The sequence below is a fragment of the Lutra lutra genome, chromosome 13 (assembly GCF_902655055.1).
Source record: "Lutra lutra chromosome 13, mLutLut1.2, whole genome shotgun sequence".
Classification (NCBI taxonomy): domain Eukaryota; kingdom Metazoa; phylum Chordata; class Mammalia; order Carnivora; family Mustelidae; genus Lutra; species Lutra lutra.
In genome coordinates this window covers 91,493,095-91,509,739 of record NC_062290.1, presented here as the reverse complement: position 1 = coordinate 91,509,739, position 16,645 = coordinate 91,493,095, and the positions used below count along the sequence as shown (strand labels likewise).

The following is a 16,645-nucleotide window of genomic DNA, read 5'->3' as shown; positions in this document are numbered from 1 at the left end:
GCACAGAGGCAGAGATGTGGTCTAGCCATATGGTGGAATATTCCTCAGCCTTAAAAATGGAACAAAGTAGTGGCCCCTACCACCACATGACAAGCCTCGAGAATGTGATGCCAAGTGAAAGACGTCAAGCACAAAAAGGCACGTGTCGTATGATCCCATTTCCACGAAGGGTCCAGGAGAGGCAAACCCATGGAGATGGGAGGCTGACTCGTGGTCGCCAGGGGCCGGGGGGAGGGGGCCTGGGGAGTGACCACTAGTGGAGATGGGATTCCCTTCTGGGGTAATGAAAAATGTCTCAAAACTACATAGAAGTGGTGGTCACACAACATTTTGAGTGTACTAAATGCTCTGAAACTGGATCCTTAAAAATAGTTAAAAAGGCAGATGTACATGTTACTACAATAAAAAATGTTAATGGTTCATTTCACGTAATGTGAATTTCACCTCAATTAGAAAAAATTTTTAATTTCTTTTAAAAACAGCACTGAAAGAAAAAAAACAACAAAAAACCTTTAACCATGTGCAGGGATAGATGTTAACTAAGTTTATCATCGGTGGTCATTTTGTAATATCTACATATATCAAATTGTTACATTGTACACCTAAAACGAATACAGCGTTGTACGCTAATTATATCTCAACCAAAAAAAAAAAAAAAAAAAAAGAATTTATAGAACCAGAAGGAAATTATGTGATGTACCATTGTATTTTTAGTGCTCATCTTTAATTTTCTTTGTTTTGATTTTCATTTAGAAAACTACTATAATAAAAGAGTTTGAACTTGAAAAAAAGTCTAACACTGGGCTCGGCACTCAGAACCTCTCTATGTGCCCTGGGATCCCCCATTTTTTCTACCTGTGACCAAAGCCGAACCCTAGCCCAGATTTCTCCAAACTCCCAGAATCTATTTGGCCATCCTCCTGGAGTGCTGGTGAATCTAGGCACACCGCATCATGGCGCAGCGGGGGAAACTGAGGCCAAGGGGGCCTGGCCTGGCGTGCCAGCAGCAGGGAGGCTTTGCAGAACCTGGAACCGCCTGGCTCCCCTCCGGTGCTCGTTCAGCTCTCGCACGCTCCCCCACTGCCCCCCCCCCAGCAGTTGGTGTGTGCTCAGGGAATTAGAAACACATTTTCATATATTTAAGCAAATCTGCCGCTGAGGAAAAACAGATCAGAACCTGCAAAGCGAAGCCGAGCAGAACCGTTTTCTGCATCATCCGCCACTTCCTAGTTTCCTTAGCACTTGGTGTCTGGGCACTCGTGGGCCAGATGGACCCGGGCCAGGTCTCAGCCAGGGAGCCTGGGCCATGGGGGCTGCGGGATGGGAATGGAGCTTTGCAGTCCAGGCTCCGGTCCTGGGGTGGCCAGGGCTGCGTGGCGAGGGGCCCCCCTCCTTTGAGCCTGCCACACTCTGTTCTAGCCCCTCCAGCCTCTGCCTGACCACTGCTCCCCTCCTCCCCTCCCATCCACCACATCCTTGGCCCAACCCCCCAGCCGTTCCCCAACACTAGGAGCCAGAGAGAAGAAGGCTGAATCCCAGCCCCACCACTGAGTAGACCTAGGGAAGCTTCGGTCTCTCTGTTCATCTGCCTAATGGAACCGTAAACACTCCACCGCACAGAATTACAGGGAGGGGGGTTAGATGGGACCAGGCGTTGACATGGCTTTCCCCTCCCAGGCATCCACGCCCTCCCTCTGCATGTCCCCCGCACACCCCCACCCCATGACCTTGAACGCGCCACTCCCTTCGCGCCAGCTGTCACTCCTCTGCATCCCTCCGACCCTTCGCCCCAGCCCCAGGCCCCCCATCTCTGAACTCCCATCGTGCACGCAGACTCTACCTCCCATTCCAGGCCCGGTCAACGGCATCACCTTCTATCTGTTATGTTCTACTGTCCCTCCTTTTGTCTCTCCAGCTAAGTTCTGGGATGGAAAAAGAAAATCCCTTTTTTTGGAACATTCATTCTGCGCCAGGCGCCCAGCTGAGGGCTCTCTGAGGCTTGTCTCATCTCATCCGTCAGCCTTCCTCTGAGCCTGTGGCTGCTGTCATCCCAATGATCAGATGAGAACATCGAGCCTCGGAGTACAAGGGACTCAGCCAAAGTCCCACAACCCACAAGGACGGGGTAACAGCAGCTCGCATTTGCCCCTTCCCAGATCCCAAATTCTCATCCACAGTGGGGGGTAGCCTGCCCGGCTGTCCATTTGTCCATCCCCTTCCTCCCCACATGTGGGATTTGAGGCAGCTGGTGATAATACAGGCAAGGCCGGAGACACATGAGATTATATTAAAAACCAAAGCTGGAGAGTGTAGAGATGGAAGAGGAAGATGAGCCCGGGGAAGGCAGGGATGTGTATGCTGGAAAGTTCTAGAGCTTCTGACACTCCCTTCTGACACTTCTGACATTGGAGGCTACCACCTCCAGGCTCCTTCCCCTCTCCACCGCACTCCTGTTGTACTGCGCCCCCCCTCCATGGGGTGTCTGGACCCAAAGCCATTCCCTTAAGAAAGGTAAGGGGCAAGGATCTCACACATGCGGGCACTGACCGCCCAGCAACGCTGCCCCCAGCCTGTCACTCAACTGCTCCCCAGGAAGGAGACTTCACTGTGCAGGAAGATGTCATGCATGGAACTATTCTTATCCTAAGCTGGGCCCTGCCTCAGGCGTTTCAACAGAATGAGCTGCTTTAACTAAGGGTTGGGTGAAGCTCTGGTTCCAAAGTCGCTTTCTACTTAAGGACAGAGCTGTGCAGACCTCCTGCTGTCACCCCATCGCCAGTCCCACAAAGCAGGGGCTCCAATGGAGACAAGCGGGAGCTTCCGGTGCTTCCTCTGCCCGGATCAAAACCCTAGTTCTTCCTGTAAGAATAAGTTCTAATCTCTCCTCCTCTCAGAAGTCTTCCTGGATCACATCCACCTTCCACTTACCCGACATTTGTTCATTAAACGCATACCTCGCACAGATTGGAGACAGAAAGATGGGACAGCTCGACTTCTGGAGAGCTCACAGTCCAAGGCAAAAGAAAACACCAGGAGTACAATAGCCCTCATGAATGAGCATCAGCCATATGCCAGGCGCTGTGCACCAGACAGTCCTGTTTGCATATCCTATTAATAGCAGCAATTTGAGGAAATAAGAATCAGAGAGGTTAAGCCTCATGTCAAAGGTCACACAGCATGAGGTTCTAACCTCTATCTCTCCGCCCCTAGGACCCACGCCCTAAACCACTAGGCCAACATCAGTGAGCATGATGACGGGGGTGTGACCAGATGGGGGCCTTCTACCCACCTGGGTTAGGGAATCAGGGAAAGCCTCCTGGAGGAGGGGAAGTCCAACCTGAACCTTGAAGACTGAGCTGGGGTTTTCCAGGTAAATGTGGAAGCCTTGGAAATGAAGGAAGCGAGGGAAGACATTCTGGGTAGAGGAGGTGGCCTAGGCAAGGGTGCAGAGGTGGGAAGCGTGGCGGGCTGGAACACAAAGGGTGAGCTGAAGAGATGCATCTTCACCTTTCGGGGGCTCCCACCACAGCAGCTCTGTCTCCCTGACACCTGTTGGTAGTGTATGTGGGTAACGTCTGCCGTGCTGTCTCTTTGAGGACAGGAGGAGGCGGGGGCAAGTTGTTCCACATGCTCTCCCCTGCGGGCTTGGGGACCAGGAAAACAGAGGGGGAAGGAGGGCTGAGCCAGCGGAGCTGTCAGGTCAGTGTGGCTTGGTGGGAATATTTTGTGAACATGGAGGTCTGGCAGGAGGTGGGACATCTATGACCTTGATTCTACATATGGTGTTCAATGTCACAGTGGGGAGGGGCTTGAGGACTCAAGGATCCACCCAACCCAGCAGTCCCCTTGGGTGGGGGGATAGGACCATGTGCTCTGCATCTGGGTAAACCGCGGCACAGAGAAGGTAAAGCAGGTGCTTGAGGAAAAAGGGTGGTCAAAGATACACCTTCATGGCCTATTCCTGGTTTCCCGTCAAGCCCAAGACCAAGGGTCCTGTCCATGTAAAGTCTCCTTGGATAAAAAGTTTAATGTTCATCTATTTCAAAATCAAGAGGATCAAGATTGGATCAACAATCATATCAAAACCTGACGCGAGAACAGAACTCACCCTCTTCAAGCACTTCTAGATATTCTGAGAGAAACATTTCCTTCTTCCAGGAAGCTGGTGGGGCGGGCAAGGCAGCCCACGATCGCCGCCCATTACAGACGAGGAAACGGAGGTTCAGAGAATCTAAATGACCTGAGAATGGCAGAGCTGGGATGGGAGCTCGGGTCCTCAGACCCCAGGCCTGTGGCTCTAGACGAGATACCTACAGCCTCTCTTTGGAAGCTTCCAGAGGGTCTCAGAGACGTCAGCTCCCAGCTCCAGCCCTCACTCCCGGGCTTGCTGCTCCCCACCATCTCCTTGAACAGGGATTCAGCACGTAGCCCACGCAGATCCCCTGGGAACGTCAGCCGTGGGGTGCACGCACCATGAGGCCGTTACATACCTCGGACTGTACCCTGGATGTCTCTGAGATCCCTGGATCTTGTGTTAAAATGCAGTTCCTGGCTCAGCAGTCTGAGGCAGGCCTGGGATTCTGCATTTTTAATGAGGTGAGTCCAAGGACTACATTTTAGGCAGCAAGGGGGGACCTGTAGGGTCACTTTAACCACCACCTGCCTGGTCTGTGGCCAGCACCCACCCACTCTCTCTTCCTCACCATCTCTCTCCTGAGACTCGTGGGTCAGCTTTTGTGTCCAGAGGCACAAGGAGAGTGTTTTGGGGCACCGTGGGGCTGCTCCCGACACCCAACAGCACAGGGGATGAGAAGCCTCAGAGGGTACTGCCTCTCCTGCCCCCTGGGCCCTGCCGCGTGGCCAGGCTGGCCCTCTGCGGCCGGCCGGATCGGAGGGTGGGGGGCCGCCCGTGCTCTCCTGCAGTCCTCATTGAAATTTTGCCCTTGCCCTCAGATCCTTGGTTGAGAGCTCATCCCTATTAATTCTCATTGTGCATTTAGAGCCAATAGGTTTTTATTTATTCATTTATCTTGGTCTTCTCCCCGCTCCCCTTCCTCACCAGGCTGGAATTTACAATTCATGTCTCAGGGGGCCTTGCGGAAGGACGGGAAGCCTGGCGGGAGGGAGGGTCCGCACCCTGAACCCCGAAAACAGTGGCTGCTTCGTGCCCTCCCCGTGCACCCTGGGGGGTGCTCCAGGGCTCACACTCCCATTGGCTGCATGTGGGGACAGGTCCAGCAGTCGCCGCAAGGACCCACTGGGCACTGGCCAGGCTACCGGATACCATTAGGGCGCCCCCTGGTGGTTCATGCCGCCGGCCGTGCCTGCAGGAGTCGGAGCTCCCTGGCCATCCAGGGCAGGCCGGCTGCCCAGGGACCGGGAATGCAGGGCGTGGCATTCTGGAGGCTGGACAGAGGCAAAGAAGAAAAGCCAGGGACACTGCTGAGCGCGTCCTAACGATAATGATAAGCACACAACTCCTACTGCACATTGAGAACCCACTGTGTGCCAGCTTGCTCTCCCCGGCCAGCTCCATGCCTCGCATACGGGATTATCTCTCCTTTACTGGGCAGGAAGCTGAACCTCTGCGAGGGAAGGCGGAGCCACCTGGTGGGGGAGCGTGGGCTCTGGCTGCAGACAGGCTGCCCTCTGCCTTCCAAACTGAGTGACCTTGGCGGGATTTAGGCAACCCCTTTTAATCCCTACAACAGGATTAGAACAGGACCCACTCAGAGCATCCTAGAGATGATTAAATGAGACACAGGCAGGACCTGCTCTGGGGAGGCAGTATGGGGGGTTGAAGTTATCTGGATGTGACCCCCTCCCCCACCGCTCCCTGCAGAAGCCAGCCCCCCTCCACCGGCCAGGCAGAGTCCCCATTCTTGTTGGCCACACACTTGTAATAATAGGCAGAGCGGGATGGCAGCCTGTGATGAAATATTTAAGTCCATCAGACAGGTGTGGAGACACTGAGGACCCTAGGCAGGACCTAGGCAGGAGATGTTGAAGACGCTGCTCTTCCTCTCCTGTATTCCCAGGACAGAAGGAGAGGGGATGGAAGCTCCTCCCAGACCCCAGCTCTCAATGACACCTGCCAGGGCTCAGGTGGGACAACAGTAGGATTGGGGGAGGGTGAGTACCCCACCCTGGCAGGTGCCCTGGGTCCTCCCTACGAGAGTGGGGGCAGGGCAGAGGCCCAGAGCTAAGGGTATCGTGAGCCAGCTTCGGCCAGGAGAGGGCCTCAGACTTGCATTCGATGGTCATCGCCTCCCCTCAAGCCCTTGACCAGATGCTGGTCCAGTGAGTCATGATTTAGCTGCCCCGCCCCACACCCTCCCCCCAGTACATTAAAGCAATGATGAATATTTAAGAGAAGAAATACAGTCAGGATTCTAATACGAGAAGCAGAGGTTGACTCTGTCCCAGGAGTGTGTGGAGAAGTCTTTGCATGAGCTGGGCTGGGTTGCCCTCCTAGTACATAGGCTCAGAACTGAGCTCCACTGCCCCCCAAGTGTGGCCTTGCTCCTGACCTTTACGACCTGACCCCCTTGCTCATCCCTGAGCCGTGAGGCCCTGGGATCCCCAGTGCAGTGATCCCCACGAGCTATCCAGCAACCCCACTCCCAGCCTTCTGCTGCCTTCTTTCTCTCCCCCCCACTCCCCAGCTTGCTCCCAGCCACCAGCCACAGTAACAGCCTCCCTGCTGACAGTCCAGACAGGAAGCTACCTTCCCAGGCTGACTGCTCTGTGATCGGAATGCTGCTGCCCGTGGGACTGAGGCGTCCTCAGGAGCCCAGTGGAATACCTGCTCAGTCCAGCCATAAGCCCAGAGACCCGGAGGCTCCCTCAAGGACACATGGAGGCAGCAGTCACCCCGAAGATGCTGCCCAGCCCCTCCCTCCAGCTCCTGCAGCCTGGCTGCCCAGCCCAGCCTCCTGCCAGGCACAGGGGCGGGGATGGAGATCTAAGGCTTGGCCAAGTGGGAAGGTCCCTCTCGGCAGGCAGCTTAGCTCAGACCCTTGAATCACAGCTTTACCACTTCCTGGTGTGACCTGGAGCCTCAGTTTCCCCATTTGAACAAGAGGAATGACAACAGCTAATACCTATGGGGCACTTGCTTCGTGAAAGGCTCTACTCAGCATTTTACACATATGAATCAGCTCACTTTCCCCTTAAACGTCCATTTTACAGACCATGGAACAGAGGCCCAGAGATGCCACTGGTTCAGAGCCCATCCCCTGAAACTCCTCCTTGATACAACAGAGAATCAGCCTGGGTGAGCTAATGGGAGGACTTGCATAGCAAGCTCTTAGCCCACACGAGGGGCTCCCATGAATGGTCCCTCCTATTATCACCGCTGTTGTGGTTGATAACACGGACTGCTCAAGTGCTCCATGGCTCTAAGACCCCGTCCTTCCCTAATTAAGGACTCAAGTGACAACACCTGAACAGCTGCTGTCCCCCTGACTTAATCAGTGACTGCAGTCACCACACATAGGGATGGGATTGGAAAGAGAACCAGCCACACCGTCCGTCCTGGTCTGGCTCTCTCCTTCCACCCTTATGAACCCCCTCTGCACTTGCATCAAACCTTCCCCTGCAGAGCTCCAGCTTGGCGCGTGGCATGCGCTGGCCCGGCAACACCGTCTGCCGGATTGGATCAGGTGGGAGAGGACGTGGTACCACTGAAGTGATGCGCAGAGCGCTCTGTGCCCTGCTCCCTTGCTCAGGGGAGGCGGGGCTTGTCTGCACGGCCCATCACTACTATGGTCTTCCCAAGAGAAAAGGATCTGGTGGTCAGCTGGTCAAGAAAGTACCCACCCCAGAGAATGACGTCACATGACCGCAGAGCCCTGGGGGTGGCCTTGGCTTCGGCCCTTTTCCAAGGTGGGACAGCCATCTGCTCCCAACCCAAGATGCAGGAAAGTCAACCTTGCATCTCTCTGGTCCTGCCGTTCTGCCCACCCATCAGCAGAGTCTGTCCCGGACCCCCTCCCCCTTGGCCTGAGCAAACAGGACAGCGGAGGGCTGACTTACGTGGGAGCAGAACCTCTCAGGGGGGTCTCCGCACGTGATGCCAGAGGGCTCCACCTTCACTTTGACGTAGTCCTTCAGCCGCATCACCTTGGGCTGGCAGGCGTAGAACTCCCAGGTGGGGCCCTCGTCCGTGGTCACCCAGGATTTGCAGATGTCGTAGTCCCCCGAGGCCAGTGGGAGGCAGTGCAGGAAAAGTGCGAGCAGGGGCAGCATGGCTGCGCAGTCCGCAGGGGCGTGGCCCAGACAGGCCCTGGAGAGGCAGTGACTGGGTCAGGCGGGACTCTCGGCCTCAGCATGGAAGTGCCACATCTACCAGGCACCGGTGGCTGGATGTCCCAGGGACCGGAGCAGTGCCGGCTTGCGAAGAGCGAGGAACTTGTTTCTTCCCAAAGGCCGATTTGGAAAACTCAGAGCCAGCGTTTCTCAGACTGCTGATGGGCAAATCAGAAAGTTGCCCGTAACTTCGCGTCCTCCTAACCTTGGCATTACACCTCTCCCAGAGGCGAATCTGATCAAATCAGGCAGGCTCTCGAATTGTGACAGTGGGTGGAAATGGGATAGGGAGCAAATCCTCAGGGATCTGGCACGAGGCCGGATCAGATTGCTTTTAATTTTTGTCCTTCCAATCAATCCAGGTCTTTAAAGGGCCCTTAAATGTGTGATGTGCTCAACAGAACTGCAGAACAACCCTCCAGCCTGCGTTGTAAAGATAAAATAAAATCAGGAGGTGTACGTGTTAGCTGGAACCGTGTTCCCTCTGTGGGACTGGACTGGCATCTCAGACCAATAGAAGAGATTTCTTTTCACATGGGCTTAAAGTGACAACAATTGTGTGGCTGAACCGCCACATAAAAAAGTGACTGAGGTTCTTAACTGGGGAGAAGCTTATTTGGCTCTGCTTTGTGGGGACAGGCACTAATGGGGGCCAGCTGACCTTGGCTGGTAGCCATCAGCAACTTATTATGAAGTTTCTGACACTTCGGCTCTCAATCCATCCAGGTACCCGGGGGCTGGCTTGTCTTTCATTGTAAGAGGGGAGGAAGAGAGCTCATTAGCAACAACACCTGCAACAAATTAAAAAGAGAAGGGGGGGCGATAAAGATGCATAAGAATAAAAGCTCTCTGGAAAAATGTGCACACACACAAAAAAAATGAGGCTGCATTAGCAAGGTCTCCCGAGAAAGCCAGGTTATTTTTATTAATATTAGATTTGCACATTTGCAGGCTCGGCACATTATTTAGAAGGGGATTTGCTTCCCCCCCCCTCTTTTCTGGGGTTATTAGGGCAGCAGAATTGCCCTTGCCTGGGGTCACCGACTTCCTAAAACATGCTCAGGGGTCAGGATTGAGTGGTGGCGCTCGAAACTGTGACCGACAAGTCAGAATGTCAGAGCTGTCACCCTGAGTGCCAACGAGCCTGTACAGACAGGTACAGATCCAAGTGTGGGCCAGCAAGTAAGAACCAGGTGCTGAGAAGTCTCTCCCCAAGTTCTACAACGGTCCATTGGATTTTCAACGCTAAGAAACTAGGCACGGTGAAAACTACCGCAGAAGTGATGATGGTTTGTCATGTTAGAGTTTCTGATCAAGGCCAAAATTCTGCAATCATCTTTGGAGGGTGTGTCTATAAATGAGTCACTATTATGATTATTGCTTTACTATTTTAAACTACTGATAATTATTTAAGAGCCCAAATAGCTGTAACGAAGATAAATGTTACATTGTAGAAAACATGACTCCGGTATCGTGGTGTGTCCCCAGACACTGGGTACATCACCAGGAGAATTTGAGTCCAGCCAGTGTGGGATCCTGGCCAAAAATACAAGCCAGTAGGGCAAAGGTTATGGGATGAGTCACACCAGACAGCCCCTTTATTAATTATTCTGGTTATTAGACCTATGATGATTGCCTCTTTATCCCCACGCTGCTTGGGCTTTGGTGCTAACTAACCTCAGCGATTTTCACCTGCCACCCCCTCGGGCCGCCCCCTACAGGGAAGCCTCCCCTAAAGAGTTAATCACTTTGCCTCGAGACCCCATTCTCCACCCAGACACAAACACCCTACGGCCAAAAATGACAAACCAGGGGGGCGGACTTTGTCCAGAGGGGGCTGGCGGCTTCCCTGGGCTCCTACAGTAGCGCCCAGTCAGTCCGGGGGAATCATAAATCAGCATTAAGGCGGCCCCTGCCCCTCTCCCTGGCTGAAGGGCTCTAGATGGAGATGAATGAGAGGCCGAGGGGGGACCACATTTTCAGGGCTCACCTCTGGCTGTTTAAAGAGAAACCTGTCTTAGAACCTGCCTGGCCTTGAATGCGCTCCTTGCCAGAAAACTCTCAGAAAGAACCCGCCTGGCGACTATTTTTACAACCTGAGAAAATGTCGTAAAAATAAAAGAGCCCGGCCGGTAAAGGTTTGCACGCCTCTCCCCAAGCTTCGAGCTGCCCAGAAAACAGCGCGTCCCTAATTAATTCTTCCAGCCCCGGACTCCCAACTGTTCACGGACAGGTAGGGAGCTCCTGGCGGGGGAGGCGACACCAGGGCGCTGGCTGCGGGCTTCCTTCCTCTGCAGGACCAGCCGCTGCCCAGGGTTTTGACTGCGCCGCGGGCAGCCTCCCCCGGGCGCGGGGAGGCCGCGAGGCCACGGAGAGCCAAGTGCGGAGCAACTGGAAAATCTAGGAAACTTCGGTTTAAATGCAGCGCATTCCCTGGAAAATGGGGTGGTGGTTGGGGCGGGGGTGGGGTGGGGGGAAGCCAAGGACAACCCAATCTGCTGGGGGCGGGGTAGCAAATGTGCTTACAACTCGTCGGTCAGCGGGGCGTTGCTGGCACTACAGCGGGATCAGTGAGCAACAAGCGAATCTCACAGCGGCTTTTGCCAAAAAGAAAAGCAAAAAAAAAAAAAACAAAAACAACCCCAAAACCCCAATAACAACAACAACAAAAAACAAGGAGGGACGAGAGAAGCAAGAGGCCCCGGAATAAGGAGGCGGTGCGCGGGGAGTGGGAAGCCAGCCGGGAAATTTCAGAGTAAGAGGTTGTATCCCGGTGGATCGTTTTCTCCTTGGAAAATAAATCTTCACCTGATATTATTAAGAAACTGCAGCTCCCAGGAACAAATAGAATCAATGCGCTTTATTTCTTTTAAGAGTCCTCAGGAACCGAGGGGGGCTGATAGCCAGGGTATTAAAACCCGAAAATTAGATTTTACCAGGATTTCTGAACTCCGATTTCTCTGTCTTATTGAATTAGCGCCTCTCGGAGCTGGCTGGGCTCAGAGCGGGCTCCTCCCGGAGTTGCCCGCTGCGCCCTCGCCTCGTGGGAAACTTGGCGCTGTGGGCGCGGGGGCCCCCCTGAGGGCACTGGAAGAGGGGTCCGGGGGGCTGCCCACCCTGAGGTTCCCTCTCCCTTCCCATGGGGGCAGCGGGGCGGAATGAAATCTGCCATCAAGGGGGTGGTGTCCGAGGTCTAGGAAGGAGACGGGAGCCCGCTGCCGCCGGGTCACCTCCCCGCCGTCCACCCCGGGCCAGGTCCGCCGGGGTGCTCCGAGCACCGCTGGCTTAGCTAGCATCCTGCTACCCGCGGTCCGGGTGCCCCCAGCCCTGGAACAGGGGCCCTCTCGGCTCCTGGCATCCCCCATCGCCTTTTGGCGGCCGGGGAGCCCCGGAAAGTTGAGGGCTGGGGGGTGGGGCGCGAAAAGGAGGCCTGGGCTGGGCGGGGGTCGGGGGTCGGTCTTGGCTGTTCCGAGGGGTCAGGGTGGAGTCCGAGCATCCGGTAGGCTGCACCCGGGCATGCATCGCACAGGGGCGTGCCCCCCAGTCCCGCAGCTGCGCTTTGTCTTTCCCAAGTTGAGCGCAAGCCCCGGCGGCAATTAATAAGCAGGACTTTAATAAAGGCCCCGCCGGCACCGAGGGTGCCCCCTCCGTTGGCACCGCCTCCCTCAATTAGAAGACACCGAGCAAAGCCCGGGAATTAGTTACCTCCTTTTACCCCGCGCCGCTTCCAGCAGCGCCCCTGCCTCCGCCGCCCCCCGCCCCGGCGGGCAACTTACTCCGAGCCGGCAGACCCCGCGAGCCCACGGTCCTCTTCCCGCCTTCCCGCTGCCTCTGCTCCCCCCGTCTGCGCGCAGACCTGTTCCAGGCTCCACTCCACACGTCCCCAAGCCCGTCCCTGCTCATCCCCCTCCCCCATTAGCCCACCCCTCCACGGCACGGAAAGAAGTTTCCAGCCTGGCTGGCGAAGAGTTTCTCTGCGCAACTCGCACAGACCCAGTTTTCGGAGAGATGGGAAGGGGATGCGGGGAAGGGGGGCTGGCGGGTGGCGGTCGAGGGTGGCGATTCAGTTGGGGCGGAGGAGTAGCGCGAGAGAAGGGTTAATTTCCTTCTCACAAACACATGCACGCATTCTTGCAACATCTATCCCCACCACACACACGCGCGCGCGCGGGCACACACACACACACACTCGCGCGCGCGCGCGCTCACACACACGATGGAAAAAGACCCTGGTAGGAAAACGCCAGCCGGAAAGACAAGCTTTTCCTTTAAGATGCTGCCACAAAGGCACACTCACACACCCCTCTCGGGCGACTCCAGTCCTCCGCTAGTAACAGCAGCCACCAAATAACTTTTGCATCCGAGCCTCTGCTGGGCCGCTTTAAGTGGCTCCCGGGCCCCGGGGAAGCTTGCACGGTCACCGAAGCCCTTTAAAAATGAAACCAGGCTGGCAAAGCTGCGGCCGCTCTCCCCCCGCGCGCCCGCCGGCTCTCCCCGCCCGCCTTACCCCGGCTCGGAGCAGCTTCCCGGAGCGCGGACCCGGGAGGCCGAGGACCGCCGCCCGCGGGCGCTCCGCCTGCCCTCGCCGGCGCTGGGTGGGGGCGCGGGCCGGAGGGCGGCGAGCCGCTGCTCCTCCGCGCGCCGCTCCCGCTCGCCGCTGTGGCCGCCGCCGCCGCGGCCGTCAGATCGGGGCTGGGGCGCCCTCCGGCCGCCGGGGGGGCCGCCCGCAGCCGTCCCGGAGACGCGGGCCGGGGGAGGGGGCCGCCCGCGCCGCCCGCATCGCCCACCCCGGGCCGAGCGGGAGGTCGCCTCTAACAAGTGCAAACTTTTTGGGCCCCCTGGGCGGCTCGGAGAGGACCGGCGCGCGGGCACCGGGCAGCCCCCGGCCCGGGTGGGCTTCGCGGCGGCTCGTCGGGGCGCCGGGGCATCCCCCCCGCGGCGCGGCGCGGGCCAGATGGCGGGGCGCTTCACCGCCCCCCTGCACTCCGCTCCAAGTTAATGCCGGGGCTAAATCCTCTTGCCATCTCTCACGATCACCATCGGGGCTTTTATCTCTCGGTCTGATCCGGGCTGCGTAACTTCCTCTGTGTGGCTTTAACACACCATCCCACCACGGAGCAACGGTCTTCTTAAAGGTGCAGGAAGGAAATACTGCGAGACTCGGGGGACGCGCCACGGCCCGGGGAGGGGCGCCGCCAGCAGGGGCGTCCCGGCGGGCCCGCGGCCAGGGTGGCCCCAGCAGGCTGCCGCGGGAGCGAGCCTGCTCTGGGGGGTCGCTGCCTAAACATCTCCTCCCGGCTCGGGGGCCGGCGGGTCCCTGCGCGCAGGGCGCATCCTCAGCCGGCCCGGGTCAGGCGCCGCGGGGCTGCAGCCTTCCTTTTCCAAAACCCTGGGGCCTGACGGGGTGCCAGCGCCCAGGGGTGTGGGGGCTGCCCCATCGGCACCAGGGAGGGGGCCAAATGAGTCAGTCCACCCACCCCCAACAGCCAAGGGCTCAAGCCTGCCGCTCTGACTCCCTCTGTGAAGTGCTGCCACCCAGAAGGCCCCAAGCAGCGGGTAAAAGGGTGGGTGGGTGGATTTGGGGAGATGGGGAGGGGGAGCGATCTGAGCGCACAACCAGAGCCTGAATACCAGCTGACACATCGCCGCCTCCACCCTGATGGGCCCTGCTTTTGATGAAGCCAAGCCAGCTCCGGAGGGAGCGCAGAGTAGGGGGGCAGGAGGGGCCTCACTCCTGGTGAGAGGGCGGGAGGGGTGCGGGAGGACTCCTGCAGGGGGCCCGGGCAGAGACCAAGGAGTTGGCAACCCTGGGCAGCCCCGGGCTCTTGAACCCCCCTGGAGGTTTCCTGCCCGTGCTGTCTTCCAGGGCTGTGCAGAGAGCTTCCTCCATCTTCCAGGGGGGACATGTGGATTTCAGGTGCTCCTGGCCTCCTCCTCAGAGGTGGATTCCCCCTGCAGTGCTCAGGCAGCCCTGCTGTTTGGATGCGAGAACAAAGCCTGAGGACAGGGAGGGAGAGGGACTGGTCCAAGGTCACAGAGGGTGTCAGGAGCAGGAGCAAGATGGAGCACCTTAGTGCCCCATCCCTCTGCCGCCTCTTACCTCCACCTTGACCCCTCCCTGCCATTGGCTCCCCCCTTAGCTTGGAGAGGGACCTTACTGCTGAGAACCATTTCGGCTCTTGTCGCAAAGCAGGCAGACGATGCGGAATTAGAGACTGTCATCTGCTTTAATAATAATAACAGTAACAATAATTTAACGTTTCTTGAACACCTGTTTTAGGCCAGGCTTCATGCAAACCAGGTTTTGTGTATCCACCACTGATTCTTCCCAACAGACCCATGACTTAACTCCTATTAGCAAAGTCCCAAGTTAGAGATGAAGCTTAGAGACGGTAAGTAGCTTGCCCAAGGTCACATAGCCCAGGAAGACTCTGGCCTGTAGGCAGGGTTCTCTGGCTCCCAGGGGGTCCTCTGCCACTGCCTGGCTTCCTGGTTAACTTGGGGCACAGCACAGATTGGGGCCTCAGTTTACCCATTTGTGAGATGTGAATCTTTCCTTTTCCAAGGAGGGGTCAGAACAGCCTTTGAGTGCCTCCTCCTTTATGGGCTCTCAGAACCCTCTCGCTGGAGAGGGGCTCACTCCGCAAAGCTGTCTCAGAGAGCAGATCGGTGCCAGACTGGTCACCTGCTCCCTGGCCCCAAAGCATCTAGTCGGAGGAGGCTCCTCAGAGTCGAACAGATCCCAGCCATTTGATTTGCAGGCACCAGGCCTGCAGGCAGCAGAGACGGGCACAGTGTGGGGCTTCTGTGGAGGCAGGGTGAGTGATGACCCAGGCCGGTCCTCAGCCTGCTGTCGCCCCCAGGCAGGGTCATCAATTCCCTGGAAACGCCCTGCTCCTCCATCATCCCTGACACGGGATGCTTTCAGGAACGGCCAACAAGACATGGAGGTTGTGGTTCATCTAAATACAGTGCAGGGGCTGGGGTGTGTCCTCTTGTTATGCTTTAAGGGACCCACAGGCAGAGCTCTGGGCCACTGGAAACAATGCTTACAACACCTCTCCAGCCCTGCTCTCCCCTGTCCTCTCTGCCTCACCAAGAAGCTGATGCCAACAAGCTTTTTCAGGGACCCATCTGGAAACTATCTTCTGGTCTCCCCATCTCCAGGCCCTGGAAATTATGGGATGGTAGAAAGAGCACTGACCTGAGCCAGGATCTGGGTTTTTTCTCCGTTCAGCCCCTAACTAGGTATGTGGCATGGGTCATCGCTTACTGGCTGTCAGCCTCAGTTTCCCCATCTGCATAAGGAGAGGTTTGCCTGGGAAGGTGGTCCCTTTGCGATGATTGTGACAGCAGCCGCAGGCAACATCCAGAAGATGCAGGTCCTGTCAAGTGAACTATAAAGATGGAAAACAAAATAGGATTCTGGCCGTGTAGGGACCAGGTGGTCAAGAGACGTTCATTTTAAAACTTCATCAAGGTACCTTATGACAAATGACCTCTTCCTGGTGGTAATGAAATGAAGCTGAGCACCAGGGGCAGGAAAGGGTTAATGAATCTCCCCTCCCCCCCACCAAAATAAAATGAAATAAGATGAAAATCCTTGTTGCTGACCCCCCTCCCTCCGGAGAAGCCCAACCACCCTCCTCGGTTGCGTGATTTTGGCTCTGAGATGCAGTTTTAATTTGAATTGTGTATGTCACATCTTAGTACCAAAAAGCGTCTGCAGAACAATGCATTTAATTTTATTCCATCTATGTTTCTTTAAAGCTATATATAAAATAAAGATACCAAAGTATGAACAGGAGACATGGGGGGGGATGACATGCTTTATTACATACATAATCTCCCCATGTCGCTTGACTCCTGTACAATGAGGAAATCTGCATGGGTGGGGGTAGACGAGTAATAGGAAATTATAAAGTCACATGCAAAAAGGATCTAGTAGCTCTGCAATGAGAGGTAGCAGATGAGGTCCAGGCCCTCTGGGATTTTTGAGAGAAGGCGAATCCTGCTGCAGACAGACAAGAAGACAGACAGATAAAAATGAGCTCACGTTACTGGTTCAAGACAAGGGAACGCTGCAGACCACTCCCATTGTGTGTCCACCCTTGGCCTCCTTCCCTCCGGTCTCTGTTTTGCCAGACCAAGATTTTGATTTGTCCCCCTGACCTTGAGCAGTTGCGATGCAGCTGTGAGTGGTTAAGATCCAGGGAACGAGCCCGGGACCATCAGGGTTTTTCAAGCCATCCCTGGGCCCCTCACGTCTACAGCCAAGGCAGGGGGAGAGAGACCAAGGCCCAAGCCCAGGGCCTTCCCCAAGGTGACACCTCCA

The 16,645-nt window shown here is 56.3% G+C and overlaps 1 protein-coding gene across 6 annotated transcripts in view; it reads right to left on the bottom strand.

The window, feature by feature from the left end:
• The window catches only part of NTNG2 (netrin G2), a 66,730-nt gene extending 52,888 nt beyond the window's left edge, over positions 1 to 13,842 (bottom strand). For 2 of the 6 annotated variants that reach the window (XM_047700421.1, XM_047700422.1), the window contains exons 1-2: positions 12,818 to 13,841; positions 8,038 to 9,101 (exon numbers count right to left, since the gene is read on the bottom strand). In XM_047700421.1, coding sequence (XP_047556377.1) covers positions 8,038 to 8,250 — 213 coding nt within the window. In that variant the 5' untranslated portion in view covers positions 8,251 to 9,101; positions 12,818 to 13,841. Of the gene's footprint in view, positions 1 to 8,037; positions 9,102 to 12,086; positions 12,105 to 12,817 lie in introns of those variants that run through there. The other 4 variants (XM_047700418.1, XM_047700420.1, XM_047700423.1 and 1 more) reach the window with 4 other exon arrangements.
• Between the last annotated feature and the right edge of the window lie 2,803 nt (positions 13,843 to 16,645).